The following is a 16302-nucleotide window of genomic DNA, read 5'->3' as shown; positions in this document are numbered from 1 at the left end:
GATATTTGAGAGAGATTTGGGAGAGATTTCACATACTTGGAGAGATTTGGGAGAGATTTGTCATAGAGAGAGATAGAGTGAAAACAATTGAGAGAGGTTCCATGTGTGACAATTTTGAGTGTTTGGCCCCGCAATGCAAGGTTCTTGAGCCCCGTTAAGTCATGATTAAGGATCCTACACACTCCCGATGAGTATGTAACATGGTTTTTATCAGTTTAGTTCATTGATTAGCACTAAGGCCTAGGAAATTTTAACACAAGACTTTTCCCAAGTGATGTTTTCCCATTAATATAGCAAGTTATACAGTATGAACATAACACAAACCCTAATACATAAGGTTTAATCGAGTTGACCGGTTTGACTTGATGACTTGACTTGACTCAAGATTGACGATTGTCACACACGATGTGACAATCGTCAGTCTAGAGTCAAGTTAAGTCATCAAGTCAAACTGGTCAACTCGATTAAACCTTGTGTATTAGGGTTTGTGTTATGTTCATACTGTATAACTTGTTATATTAATGGGAAAAAATCACTTGGGAAAAGCCCTTGTGTTAAAATTTCCTGAGCCTTAGTGCTAATCAATGAATTAAACTGATAAAACAATGTTGCATACTCATCGGGAGTGTGTAAGATCCTTAAACAAGGCTTAACAAGGTTTACGGACCTTGCATTGCGAAGCCGGACACTCACATATGTCACACACGAAACCTCTCTCAATCGTTTTCACTCTATCTCTTCTTATCAAGAATCTCTCCTAAATCTCTCTAAGAATGTCAAATCTCTCCCAAATCTCTCTAAGAATATCAAATCTCTCCCAAATCTCTCTAAGAATGGAAAATCTCTCCCAAATATCTCTTCGTATGAGAAATCTCTCAAAGTATGTGAAATCTCTCCCAAATATCTCTTTGTATGAGAAATCTCTCCAAGTGTGTGAAATCTCTCCCAAATCTCTCTCAAAAGTTTCCGTAGCTTTTTGAAATCATTTGGGTCATTCCGACCCTTAACCGGGTCAAAAACGGCTTAAAACGGAGTAAAAACGAGTAAAATAGGCTTAAGGACCCGAAACCCTCTTATAAGAGGCGAAACCTCTTAGAACCGAACTTTCTAAGAACCGAAACCAGGAGGACCGAAACTAGGAGGCCCGAACCCGAAGGTCCTCTCAGGGTCGAACCTCGCCCAGGAGGAACCGAACCCGAAAGGTCCCCTCAGGGCTGAACCTCGCCCAGGAAGAACCGAACCCGAAAGGTCCTCTCAGGACCGAACCTCGCGCACCACCCGAACCCGAAGGTACTGTTCATTTCGGGTCTGACCCCCTTCGGTCTATTTCGTTTCATGACTTCGGACCGAACCTCTCGCCTTCGCCTCTCACTTCCGGTTCGCTCCTTTCACTTCCTGCTCCTGCTCGGCATCAGCAAGGACCGAGTCTCGGCCTAGGGACCGAACCTCGGCCTAGGACCGAGAGGTCTCGCTGGAAACTCTTTTTCTCCCGGTTTTCGCGTAGTTTTGCGTTTAAGGCCCGTTTTTAATTATTTTAACGCGGGATTTTCACCCAAAATTATATTTAACATAATGAACCCTAAATATTCACAATTTAATCATATTTTCATGAAAATCTTTATTTAAATAATAAAAGTTAGTGGGTAAAGTACAAAGAGGTGGAGTGTTGACTTTGCCTTAACTTATGTCACAAACAACCACCCCACACCCACTCTATGACCAGCCATACCTCCCCACCTTACCTAGGTCACTTAAATGTCCCTTACACTCAATTTCCACTCATTCCCACGTTTTTAGAGCTGGAACAAAACACCCTCTCTCCTCATTTCTCTTATTTGCTCTCATTTCACTAAGTATCAAACACCACTTTTCTCTCAAACTTTTTCTCCACCAAATTCGAGATTCAAGGCTGATTTTCAAGTGTTCTTCCACTCTTAGTAAGTATAACTCATCCTCCTTATGGTTATTTCACTTCATTCTACTCAAATCATTGATTGCTTACACAAACTCCATAACTATGATGTTAGATTCTCGAAAATCTTCAAGGCATCTCCAAGTGTTCTTGAGTTAAACACTTCCATTCTTCAACAATCATCTACTGAAATCACTTAAGATGAGTTCATACCCTACATTTTCATGTTTTCTCAAGTTTTTAGGGGGTGGGGGGGGGGGGATACAAGTTAAAACACCAAAAACATAACTAAACTTTTCTAACAGCCTTCATCAGGAAAGTTCAACTCCATTCACGGACTGTTTTGGGCAACTCAAACATTTTTGTTTTCAAAACTGTATGAGGTGCAGATAGTTCAAGTTCTTAGCTTTAAAATGACTACTTGCATATCTCCATACGATTTTTCTACAATTTATGGTGATTTTTATAAAACTGCCTATCATTTCAAACAACAATCCGGACTAGTCTGTGATTATGGACTTATTCACCCAAGTTGGAGGTCATTAAAAATAGTGATAAAAAATATGAGTAAAATAGACACATTTTGTGAACTCTCAGAATTTACGGATCTAGTTTTCGACTTCGTATGATTTTTCTATGATTTTTCCAAAACAGTACAGAATGGCTAAAGTTAGCCAACAACATGTAAATATCATAACACCTTGTATTATGTTGAGCAAAGTGTATAATCATAAGTTCTAATTATTTAATGTGTTTCTTTGTTAGTGTATCATCATGAACTGAAACTAGGTCATTCTTAATAAATATTATTCATTCATTTTAGAACACGTATATTAAACTATAAAAAAGTATAGTTTAATAAATTCAATACACTAATACATTTCCATAAAAGAGTTCTTACATATTACAAACGTTTTAGATAAACTATAATAGTTATAGTTTATGATATATTGCATAACACACTCGTACTAAAAGAGTACATTCATACAGAAAAGGTTTACACTCACACACATTATACGTAAACTTGTTACCCTAAATTGTAAGACATTCTCTCTTTCCGTACGTCCGAGTGCGGAATATAATTCCTGGTAGTTATAATCAGAGTCTCCTGGAGGGAGAACGTGATACTTGTATATAGATCTATATTGGGTTTGACACCCCACACCTTGCTGTTAGCTACAGTGGGACCTGCAGGTCTACGGGTGACAAATGTCATTTCATTTTCGCGATGCCTGAGAAACGTCGTGGCAGGTTCACATAGTCATAGTATGATTATAGCGACTCACATAGGGAGATAACAATTCATAAAGTTTACAGGATTTCATAAAACCTAAGTAGGTTTTAGGTTGATTTAAATTCACTTTTTATATCAATTCAAACTCATGACAATTCTACTAAGTAAGAATGATTTCTTATACATTTTGGTCTTTGGTTATAAAGCTACAATATACGGATTTCAAGGAAAATATCGGATTTTTCTGAAACAAACGCAACAATTACATGGGAAAGACTTCTATTAAGTTTTATAGCAAAAACTTATGAACTCACCAACCTTTGTGTTGACACTTTTCAAACAACTTGTATTCTCAGGAAATCACTAAACAGATAATCAAGTGCTTTTGAGGATGGGACGTTAAGGCGTCAAACTTTTCATATTTTGTCAACATATTGTAATTGAATTTTGAAACATGTAATTCATACAAGTGATGTAACTTTTTCAATTATATATATGTTGGTTGTGTTTGCTTAAATTACTATTGAAATTGTGGTTATGATACTATACATGAAGTCCTCCAACCCCGGACGTTTCCGCCATCCTTGGTTTGGGGGTGTGACACATACAACACATACGCCACTCGAGGCTACTGTACGAACCTCCGGTCGATGTGTCTCAGCGGGACCCTCCGGTCCCGTAACTCGTTGGACCCTCTGGTCCGGTCATAGCTCGTTGGGCCCTCCAGCCCGATCTTTCTCGTTGGACCCTCCGGTCTATACAATTCAAAAAAATCCTAATATTTTGACCAAACAAACGAAAATAGACAGAATACCTGTTCAATCTGCAAAACCGGTTAAAAAGGAATTTTTCAAAGTTTTAGCCAGTATTCCATGCTTTTTTGTAAACAAAATTTAGTTTGAGATTTTTTTTTTCATAAATTGGACTAAAATATTAAAACTTTTTTGAAGAATTCCTATAATTTTATATTAATGAACATGATGATACAAGATGTTATAATTATACTCGCATATTTGAAATAATTTATTTATTTTTATACTTGGAATGTATATAAAATACCATTTCATTGAGTGTTTTCCTTTATTTCATTCAAATTATTTAAAAGAGAAATTATCAGAAAAGTTTCAATATTTTCTTCACCAATAACTGGTGAAGAAAATAAGGGAGATTGTATCTATTATGTTTTTTTTTTTGAGTATAGCTTATGAACTTAAATTCCATTTTTCAACCCCCTATGAAATCCATAAGAGATTAGGACAATGTATAAACCTTAATAGTGTGTACGATGTAAATGGAACGAGAGAAAAGGAAAACGTCATGATTCGTAGGAATATATGAGTTTTAGTGTTTAAAGTGCATAATATATGATATTTATTATTCATAACCGATGTATAGATAGTAATAACCCTTGAATTGTATCTAAATAAACATCGCCTGAAAAATTTGATGTTATTGCCATTAATTGTTGCAACCAACCGATATGTTCAATAAATAGTTGAATGGATAGATTTAGAGTAGTAAAAGATTCATCATAAATGCCAACTCAAACCCAAAACCAGCTAGAAGAAATGATCTGTAAAAATGATATATTTTAATTAGTAATTAAGCATAACGAGTTAATGTGTACTATTGAGTGATATTGATCTTTCGTAAACATTAGGTGTAGTTGGTTACCGACACGAATATACTATATGATTTAAACAAAAAGACAAGTTTAATGGTTAACAATGCACCATAAAAAATAAAGTGACCAAAAATATATATAAAAATGTAGTTGATTACAATCTCAAGTCATTATCCTTCTATATTGGTTGCCCTGCCCGTGTATATTAACCCAATATTTTCAAACGGGCAAGTCAAATGGGCTATGTTTTCACCGAACGGCGTCGTTCCGTTGTTTCTTCGATTAATAACATTAGAGACCACCGTCCACCACCATGTCCCTCCTCTGGCCACTGTCCAGTGTCCACCGTAACGTATGTCGAAACTTCTCCGGTTGTCAGTCTTATAGAAGTCATCTCCCAAACAAGCAGAGGAAGTTCAGACCATAAAACTTTCTGTTAATCTTTATCTCACTTCAACTTACCCAATTTCGTTCAACGGTTTCCACACGCTACCTTTCCTTTCAAAGCCCTAAATGTTCCCTCAAGTTTCTTGCCTTCTTCCTTATCGGACGTATTCGACGCTCGTTCATCATTAGGTTGGTCTTTAATCTTTTTCATGTTGGCATTTTCAAGCTCTAAAATTAAGTTGCTGTTGTTGTGTTGTCGATTGTCACTCTTCACTTAGGGGTTTGCCATGGTGCGCTGTAACAATTTGGGCAAAAAGTTTGATAATTTTTGCTTGTTTGACGATTTCAACAGTTAATGGAAACTTGTGACTGATTGCCATATTTGTTCAAACTAAACTAATTTTACAATTCTGTCGTGTTTATATGATAATCAATTGACGTTTCTGTAACGGAAAATCACATGCTTCAATCTTTATCGTGAAATTGTTTTTGGTTAGAGACACAAGTTCAGATTATTAGGGTTTTCCCTTCACCTATTCTCTTTAAAGTTTAAAGCAACTTAACTACTTTCATCTGTTTGTACCTTACAATAAGAAACAAGCAATCAAACATGACCCATGTTCAATATCTGATATCTGTCTATTTCAGTGGTTATTCATTCAGATTACAAGAATTAATCTAAGATTGTTTTTGTTGTGAAGGTAGATTGTCTTTCAGAAGTTTTCTTATTATCATTAGCTGGAAAGAGCTCTGTTAGAAATAATGGGAAGTACATTTAATCCACAAATATTGATGGAGAAGCTGGCTAAGCTCAATAGCTCACAGCAGAGCATTGAGAGTATCCTACTTAAATGTATTTGCACAAATATATTTGTCTTAATATTCATAATTGTTATATAAGTTTTTTAGTTACCTGGTGGAGTTTTTTTAGTGAGAATTAATAGTTGCTCAATGAGGGCCTATGGAAGAGGAATTTAGAACAAGATATTTTTTCATTTTCTGGTCTTCTTTCCTACATTATCTACTTTAAAGTTTCATTATCTTGGAAAACTTAAAAAGGGTTTCCCTAGGGTTTAGGGTTTAAGGTTTAGGAAAGGAATGAACAAAAAACAAGCAAGGTAATGGAATTAGTCATTACACTTCACTATTTTTGAAAAATAACAAAAGATACTTGAATTGAAGTTTTGAAATTTATTAAAGAGTAAATTACACGAATGGTCCCTATGGTTTAGGGTAATTTGTGTGTTCGGTCCCAAACTTATTTTTTTAACTCGGAAGGTCCCTACTGTTTGTTTTTGTTATGCACTTGGTCCCTGTCTTACCTAAAAAAGACTATTTTGTCATTGATTTTTTAATTTATTTAAAAAAGCACACCCCCAATCCCACCCCTCACCTTACCTTACCTACCCCACCATTTTTCCCTATTTAAATAATAGTCTTGTTAGGTAAAACAGGGACCAAACGCATAACAAAAACAAATAGTAGGGACCTTCCGAGTTAAAAAAATAAGTCAGGGACCAAACACACAAATTACCTGAAACCATAGGGACCATTCTTTTAGTTTACTCTTTATTAAAAGCATTGTTGTTAAAGATAATCTATTTTAATTACTTATAATTATAAAATATCATTTCATCTCATCAAAGAATGAAAAAAAACACCAAGCGCCATGTAACGAAAATCATCTGGGTAAAAGGAATCACATTTCGTGAGGAATGTTTCATACCAAACACTACCTTTTGTTGATCAAGGAGGATGGAATTGGAAAAGAATGAAATTGTGATGTTTTCCTTAATAATGAATGACATAAAGCTTTGTCACATTGGTGTATATTTCACATGAACAAGGCAAAACAAGTTGTTGAAACATGGGAAAAACAATTCCGATGTTCCCCACGTGATCAACGCGTAGCTTTTTTATATCTTGCAAATGATATACTGCAAAATAGTAGGCGAAAGGGTTCCGAGTTTGTTGGAGAGTTCTGGAAAGTTCTTCCGGATGCACTTCATGATGTCATGGATAACACCGATGATTCCGGAAAAAACGCGGCTTTACGCCTGGTATGTTGCTTTACTTTTATGCTCATGTTTCACAAAATTTAAATGCCTTTTTTTTTTGTTTTTAAATATAAATTTACTTAATGGGTTATGGGTTATGTAATATGTAATCACTTAATATGGAGTGGAGAGCCATATATGGTTGTTTCTTTTTTACTTATTTTGGACAAAATGACTTAATGGGTTAAGCCAAAAAATCCGGCTTAATATTTGGATACTTACCCTTTAGTCCTTTATGTATTTGGTCTTAGTTCTTTCTTCCTCCCAACTCCTATCATGTTCCCCATTTGTGGTTTTAAGAATGCTAATTTTTGAACTGTTTTCTTGTACATTTTTGAATAATAAAAACAGTATTAATCATATACTCATATTTTTACCATTGTATCTGATTAATACTGTTTTCTTTTTTTCAAATATGTAAAAGAAAACAGTTTAAAAATTAGCATTCTTAAAGTCACGAGGGGGGAACATGATGGGAGTTGGGAGGAAAAAAGAACTAAGAGGAAATTGTATTGATAAATTAAATAATAAGATTATAAAATATTTAACTAACTAATAAGATGATAAAAATGTGAATTTTTTTTAATAAAATATTCAACTTTGAATTACATAATTTTCAACAATTAAAAAAGTTATTGTTGGTAATTAGTTTTAAAACTGAAGTCATTTATGATCAAAGCTAATTCAAAACCTTCTTAACTCAACATATTAGATAGAGTTGAGAATTTTGCTCAATCAAAACAATTCTCAACTATTATGTTTGGTTTAAAATATCATTAATGTTATTATACAATCTCGGGTTCAATTTGAGTTACTAATCATATTTTGATTGAATATAAGAACATTTGCATTATAATTTATAGAAAATAGTATGCGACCCTAAACAGTTCCCAAAAACAATCATTTGTATACGGAAGGGTAAAATGGTCATTTACCAAGATTCAGATAGTTCTTCCGGTCTAAAAATGAAATAGTCTATATGTATACATCACTTCATCCACACATACAACATTACCAATTCAACCACTTTATCCATACAGGACTTGATAAAAAATAAGAATCAAGCCCTAAAATTGATATTTCTTTTTCTATTTTCTATTTTCTATTTTCATATTTTCATTTGCCTACAAGCAGATAAAAATTTGGGAAGAAAGAAAAGTTTTTGGGTCACAGGGGCAAATTCTGAAAGAGCTTGTTGGAAGGCATGTAGAAAGTAGTAACAGAAATGAGAAGCACACGGGGTTAAAATTGGTATTTTGCAAGTTCCTCTCTTCCTCCGTGTTTCTGTATAAATATTTTGTTCTTTTTTATGTTTGAGGATAAGATTTCTTGTTTATTCGTATGTGGTCAGCAACAGTCAGCTGGAAATGCATTGGATAAGATAGTGTCAGGGTATCAAATCATTTATGGAGGTCAACTTGATGAAGATGCTACGATTAGCAAATGCAAAAATACTATCACCTGCATTGAAAAAGTGGAGCAAGGAATTGGTGGTGATGTTAGATCTGGTATGTTCTTCAAATGCATGTTAAAAAGTGGTTAGATTACTCAATTTCCCTTTATAATTTATGGTTTGACCTTTGTAAGATAGTGCCATGTTAGGAATTGGTGAATGATTTAATCACATATGTGATATGAACCGAAACAGATGATGCACGTAACCAATGAAAAGCAAGCTATCATCATAATTGATGAGAAAACTAAAGGCCCTATATTTTACAGCAACCTAGTTTAAAAGATAAATCAAATTTGAAATAAAATAAAAGATAACTCGTCTTCGGCTACTAACAAAATTTGGAGCATTCTATCGATGCATTGATGCTCCCTTTCATCACATTGGAAACATAATCCTTTTTCCTTTTGTCTTCATCAGCCTTCAAAATTGCCCCCTAAGTTGGCCACTAGAAGTAACATTAGTATCCACCAGCCCCTTTCCATGATCGTGAAAGACTCATACTTACTTGGTTTTCATCTCACATGATAGCTATCCTCATAGCATGAGTTAGGCTTTTTGGTTCTAGTGATTTGGTCTGAATATATATATATATATATATATATATATATATATATATATATATATATATATATATATATATATTGTTTTGGTAGTTTGATCATATTTACACGAAAACGGGATCGAGGATCGGTAATATATAAAATTCGGTACAAGGGGGGTAGTCTTCTCCAGAACGCTATTTCGGTATGTACCATGTAATGTGGTATAACGTATCATATATTACTAACATATATAATAATATAAATATAAAAGCATACTAAATGTAGAATTGATGAATTAGGATCGTTAAAATTTAAAATATGGTGATAAAAAAAGATTGGGTAATTGATTTTGGATTCTCCATACGTAATGACTAATGATCATGCCTTTTTTTTAGCCATTTGGGTTCCTAAAATTTGGAGCAAATGTTTCACCTGCTCATGCCTTTTTTTTTTTTTTTATTTTTTATTTTTTTTATTTTTTAATATAATTATTTTTAACCTGCATTTTTCCACAATCGTGTTCCAGAAATTAATGGGTCGTCGGATTCGACCTCTCGAATCGCGTTCCACACTGATATAGGATCGAAATTTAAGCAACTCGGGATCATCCTATTATGCGATTGGATCGCGATTTATTATGTGATTTGATCGTTATTGTTCCCGTTTCTGGAACGTGCGACCCGGAACGAAAAATGTGGGATGGGGAGCGATCCTAGTATCTTTGAGTTTGATAATATTTATAAAATATTCAAATAGTTGCACAAGTTTGTAGACAAATTTGGAAATGCGTTCTTTCTTTGCACTAATCTTTGTACCTAATTGTTTGATGGTGTGGCCTCGACCAACGTTCACTGTTGGAGGCCATCTTCTACACTCTCTTATCCTGCCAAAGAATGTATTAAGCATGATTTTGATGATGTTAGATGGAAGCCTAAGTCTCAACTATGCCCCTACATACAAGTGAAGGATTCGTAGTCGTCAAAAAACAAGTGATGAAAATGAAATAGCAAAGAAATTTCGTCGAAACACATTAGATAAAGAATTAAGAGAAGTTGAGAGTGAATTATAAAAGTTGCAAAGTCGTTGAATGAAATAAATAATATTGATGATGAGATGATTGTTTATATGGAGAAGTTGGGAAAAAAATGGTGTGGGAGAATTTGATCCAAAATAGGAAACGACTCTTTTGCTACTAGGTGAAAGTGTTAGAAATTAGAAAAGTTTGGTTACACCTTGAGCTATCGTGTTGCAAGTCGTGGGTGAGAAATGCGAGAAGAAAGTTTAGAGTATTCAGATTGCTTTTGGATTTTTTTGTATCACTTGATTTACTTTTAGATGTGTTTTGTCTGACTTTCACAATCTATTTTGGATGACTTTTAAATCCATAATGTTCAAAAGTAATCCAAAAATAACCGTATCATATAACATATAAATCCATAACATAAAATTTAAAAGTCATACCAAAAAAATCTTGAAAGTCATATAGAAGTCATCTAAAAGTCAATGAAATTTAACTTGGAAAGTTAACAAATATCATCCAGAAGAGATCTTGAAAGTTATACAAAAGTCATCTAAAACTAAACCCAAATTCATGCAAAAAAAAAAAAAATAATAATAAATAAAGATCCAAAAGCAATCCATATGATCCAAACTTCATTTTTGCATTTTTCACCCACGATTCCAACATGACGGCTCAAGGTGTAACCAAACTTTTTCTAATACCGACACTTCCTCTGAAAGCAAAAAGAGTCATTTCGTCTTTCGGATCAGATTCTCCCGCTACATTTTTTCCAACTTTGTCAATATTTTTTTCTACTAAGAACTTCACAACTTTGATAATTTCATTCCAACTTCGTTTTCCTCACTTGTTTTCTATCGACCAAATGATTTTTCACTTACATATAGGGGCTTTGTTGAGGCTTGGGTTTCCATATGAATGCACTTAACATTATCTAAATCATGCTTAGTAAGTTCTTCGGCGGGATGAGGGAGTGTAGAAGATGGCCCCCTAACTGTGATCGCACTTGTCAAGGTCGCCCCATCAAATAATTGGGAACAAAGATCATGGCAAAGGATGAACACATTTCTCAATTTGTCTACAAACTTGTTTAACTGTTTGAAAAATTATAAATATTATCAAGCTATTAAAACAAAATAATCGTATTTAATAAAAAGGTTACCTTCGTCTTTGAATACCACCATTCATTAGTCATATTGGAAGTGTTGTAGGATTATAAAATTTCTCGATTTTGTTTTTCAGTTTCAACCAAACAACTTACTTTGCTTTTAAGTAGTCAACAGAGATTTTTCCTTTGTTTTGGTCAAGTATAAAAATTATGTCCGTATTTTATTTTTTATGCTACTACTTTCCATGAGCTTCCTTTTAAGCCATTGCCTTCTCAACCATTGTTACTAGTTCATGTATGGATTATTTGAGAAAAGTTTTATTCACACATTCCAACTTCCAACTAACTCTAGGTCTCTATTCTATCATATATAGAATAAAAGATTCAATAAAAACTAGTTAGTTTTCAAGTACTGCTACTTTCAAAAAATAAAAATTAACCAAACAACAATGTTTAATAATTCATGTAGCTAATACTCAATCAACCAATTAACCAAATCAACAATGTTTAATACTTCATGTAGCTCAAACACCAATCAACCAGTTAGCCAAATCACAAATGTTTAATAATTTCATGTAGCAAAAATTAACCAAACAACAAATTTTTTGCTAATACCCTATCACCAATCAACAATCAAATTCATGCAGATTCATGTATTTGGAACAATCAACCAAAACAAATACAATGAAAGGCAAAAGGTATGCAGTCTGTGGACAACATCTGCAGACCTATGCAGTAGAAGAGGTGGACCAAATGTCTTCAGACTGCAATAAAAAGACTGTTTGTTTTTTAACGTCTGCATGCTATTAAAGTAAACTGAAGTTTAAATAAACTGATTTTTTAAACATAAAAAATATCACGACAAACTAAATTTTTCATTAACTCTAACTTAAACACCTATGTAAAACATACAACTAATTCATGAATATAAAACATACAACCGATTTACATGTTTTTATGAGCATTTTCTCCATTTTACCCATTTGACCCATGTCTTTCACTTTAAACTTTCCATACACAATCGATATGAATATACAATATCCTATCTTAGAATTCGTGTGACATTGTATTGATTTTTCTGTCTTTGTTTTTTTTTTTTCTGTCCCCCTTCCAAATGGGAAAAAAATCAGCTCAAGTTAATGGGTTGGGTGTTGTGGAAGTGCTCAAGGGGCATCATGCTACATTGAGAGATTGCATTGAGCAACTATCATCTGTAGAATCATCTAGAATTAATCTTGTTTCTTATCTGCGAGAGGCTCTTCAGGAGCAGGTATATTCGTATCCAAAATCTCTGTTCCTTTTGAATTTTTACAAGGGCTAAATGCAAAAAAATACCCTAAAACTTTCATTTATTTGTCAATACAACATTGTATTTTCAGTTCTTTTCTTATTTAGACATCGTGCTTTGAACAATCTAAACCAAATGTCCTATGAAAAATCTACCCAATTTTAGAAATAGAATGCTGTAATAATCAAATATCTGAAAGTACGTTGCTTTTTCTTGCACTTTACCCTTTTTTATAGAGTTTAGGGTGTTTCTGAGAGAGGAATGCTGTGGTTTTCTTGTTTTCAGGAAATGAAGCTGGATCAAGTCCGAAATGAACTCAAGGTACAATCTATATATATATATATATATATATATATATATATATTTGTATGCAAATTGGTCTTTAATTAGTGATTATTGGTGCTTTCTTCTAAATCATAATCAGATCCCAAAATTTGAAGCCTTTTGACACGTTCATGAAGATTGCACATACATGATATTACCAGAATTTGTAGAAACAGAAACTTTTAGTTAATTGATTTAAGACTAAATTACAGATTTGGTCCCTGTGCTCAAGAAAGGAATCTGTTTGCAATTTTGGTTCTTATTTTATGGTTTATAACACTGTTGATTTCATCTTCTTCCTCAACAAAATCAAAATTCAACCACCAAAATTGCAAAAAGACCACATTTTAGACCTAAACCTAAAAAAGAGAAAAAGCTCAGGGACAAAATTGCAAAAATTGCAAAAATGGTTCCTGTGGGTTATCATTTTCTCTGGGTAAATAAATTAAAACTGATAAAAGAAAATTGAAAAATAATAATATAAAGGGCAGATTAGTCATTTAAAGTTTGACAGGGACCAAATATGCAACAAAAACCTGCGAAAGGACCATATCTACAATTTTGACATGGTTTGGACTTTATCCAAAGAAAATGACAAACCACAGGGACCATTTTTGCAAATTTGTCAATATTATTACATGACTTGTTCTTGAAAATATATTTTGCATGTTTTTGTCCTTGTCTGTAACTTATCTGCCCTGTGGTTCACCCCATGTAAATGACAAGGGTAAATTTGTCTTTTTACACGCTGGACTTTTAAGTTAGACCCTCGATGAGGTCGAGGACAATATCGATAATTTCTACTATCCCATATACGTGAATTTCATTAATTTCTTTTTATTATAATTGTTATATACTTATTTAAGTAAGTTCACCCTATTTTCATGTTTTCAGGCTGCACATAAACAATCAGAAAAAACCGATAATTTCTGCCGCCAGTTAATGAATCCCAGTGCCACCAAATTACTCCCGGAGCAGACCACAACCACCACCACCAAACCCCACAATTACATTCCTGGAACCGGAGAACAGTCTGCAGCGGTAATGTACACACACCAAGTTCCAATCACCGAGGAGGAAACCACCAAATCTGCCGCCGCCGAAGTGGCGGCAAAGCTCACCGCCTCCACATCATCCGCCGAGATGCTCTCTTACGTCCTCTCTTCCTTAGCATCCGAGGGCGTTATCGTAAATTCCACTCCAGAATCCTCCTCAAACAACCACCCTCCCGAAAAACGAGCCAAGATCGAGACAACCGACCACCACTACCAACCACCGCCACCATCATCTCCGCCACCTCTGCTACCTATGCCGCCAATGCAAGCTTACCCGCTGCCGCCGTTCATGGTGGCGGTACCGTATAACTATAACCAGCAAGCACCACCGCCTTTGCCGGGGTATCCCACCGTTGGGCCGCTAATCAACAGTGGCTCTTCATACACACCGGCGGTGGTGCCGCCACCACCTGGCGGTTACCAGAATTATCAAATGGAAGGTGGGTACACTAGCCAACCGATGGCACCGATGTCTAGACAGTAGAATTGACTTGGCGTATGTAATTGTAGTGTGATGTATCATAGGACACATGTAAACGTGTTGGATAGTGGTTGGAGAATTTGTTACATTAGAAGGTTGATTTTCGCATATTGTTTGTGTGTACAAATGTTGTATACTTGTAACTTGTAAGGATAGTTTTTGCTACTAGATCTTGAAGAAAATACCCGACTTATTAATTTATATTTACTTAAAATTACTTATTTTCTAAATTAAGTAGTGGAAAGTAGTTCTAATGTGGATTTTTTTTAATTGATATAAGGTTATTGACAACATGACATGTTGGACAAAATCTATTTTGCAGAAGTTAAATATAAAAAAGTACAAATAAAGTATTGAATTAAAAGTTGTGAAAAGTGAGCATGGTGTGTAGAACTTTTTACCCGTGACATGAGCACAGCCAAAATACAACCAAAAGACAAAGAAAGAGGAATTAACGATGCTTTTTGACCACAGCCGCCCGAAGACATTGCTTTTTACGACTATAGTCTGTTGTACTCTCATAAACCAAAAGAAAAATAAAACAATAACAAAATATATTTTGATCATAAAATATAAATAGATTGGATTAAAATGGTTTTTGTATGAGTAAAAACATTTTAGATGTATTATGCATGTCGATATACCTTGGGTAACTTTCAACTTAGGGATAGCAAACCTTACCAACATGTTTATCAGTTAGTTATCAGACCCACAAACCATAAATGACCTTAACGCCTCGTTCCCGAGTTTAACAAAAGAAAAGAAGAGAAGAGAAAAGAAAGTGACGAGAGAAAAGAAGAGAAAGGAAAGGAAAACAAAATTTTCTTTAGTGTTCCCGAGTTGGAGAGAAGCGGAAGGAAAATGAATCATTTTGTTCTTTCTTTCCAAATCCTTCCAAATCAGAAGGAAAGTTAGGAGAGAAAGTAATCCTCTCATTTCCCTCCATTTCCTTCCACTTCCCTCCTTTAATGAAACTCGGGAACACCAATTTCTTTTATTTTCTTCTCATTTCATTTCCTTTCTCTTGTTAAGTTGAACTTGGGAACGGGGTGTAAAGATGATGATGTTATGTGTTCTAATTATTAAATGAACTAAAAATAACTCAAATCAATGATCATAAACATGTTTTATATAAAATCATAAACGATTATATGGGTCTAATTATGATTCCTTTTGGAATATGATAAGAGCTTTAGCATTTTGGATATGAACTCCTGTAGTCTTGCAAAACGTAAAGCATGAAGTTTCCCCATTCAAGTGAGATTAACAAAAGAGATGCACACAAACGTTGAAGTCAAGGTTTAATCTAATGTCTTGAATGCAAGTTTTTGGTCAGAGATGACTGAAGCAACACATGTTAGTTTATCATGTATCAGGTTGGTTGGTCATGAGTGTCTCTTGTTGGTCATTTTAGTGTCACAATTTCATATTATGGTACTGGAACTAACATGTGAGCCAGAAGGCTTTATAATTTGTACTCTAATATATGTACGAGGATTGTGCGAAGTGCACACATGTATAAGATCGAATTAGAAACTGGTTCGATGACATGTCGGTGGTCCAGGGGGAACGCCCTTGGGTCTGGGGTTTCTAAAGGGGCGGCGCCCTTTTGGCGGGGTCTAGGGGTAGTGCCCCTAGCGGGGTCCAAAGGGCAGAGCCCCTGGCAGGGGTGATTATGGTAAAGCTGACAAAATTCGTCAGTTTTGGAAACCCTAAATCCTTATTAAAATCTGGATTACCCTGACTTGCTTGCAAAGGAACTGATGACGACTCAACCCTAATGAAACCCTAATCTCGTTTATTATATATAAACGAC

At 34.5% G+C, this 16302-nt stretch overlaps 1 protein-coding gene across 3 annotated transcripts; it reads left to right on the top strand.

The window, feature by feature from the left end:
- The first annotated feature begins 4997 nt into the window (after positions 1-4997).
- LOC145037333 (uncharacterized) lies at positions 4998-14716 on the top strand. 3 transcript variants are annotated; one of them, XM_078985975.1, is made up of 8 exons: positions 4998-5346; positions 5863-5995; positions 6970-7217; positions 8349-8465; positions 8566-8722; positions 12469-12608; positions 12912-12947; positions 13845-14716. In XM_078985975.1, exons 2-8 carry the CDS (start codon positions 5920-5922, stop codon positions 14487-14489), a joined length of 1419 nt encoding a protein of 472 aa, XP_078842101.1. In that variant the 5' UTR covers positions 4998-5346; positions 5863-5919; the 3' UTR covers positions 14490-14716. The 3 variants fall into 3 exon arrangements, with proteins under 3 accessions (XP_078842101.1, XP_078842102.1, XP_078842100.1); XM_078985976.1 differs by having other exon boundaries at positions 5859-5995; positions 8572-8722; XM_078985974.1 differs by having other exon boundaries at positions 5859-5995.
- The last annotated feature ends 1586 nt before the right edge of the window (positions 14717-16302 follow it).

This window comes from Lactuca saligna, chromosome 3 (assembly GCF_052625555.1).
Source record: "Lactuca saligna cultivar CGN05327 chromosome 3, ASM5262555v1, whole genome shotgun sequence".
In the NCBI taxonomy this organism is placed as follows: Eukaryota; Viridiplantae; Streptophyta; class Magnoliopsida; order Asterales; family Asteraceae; genus Lactuca; species Lactuca saligna.
This window is presented reverse-complemented; position numbering and strand designations above follow the sequence as displayed.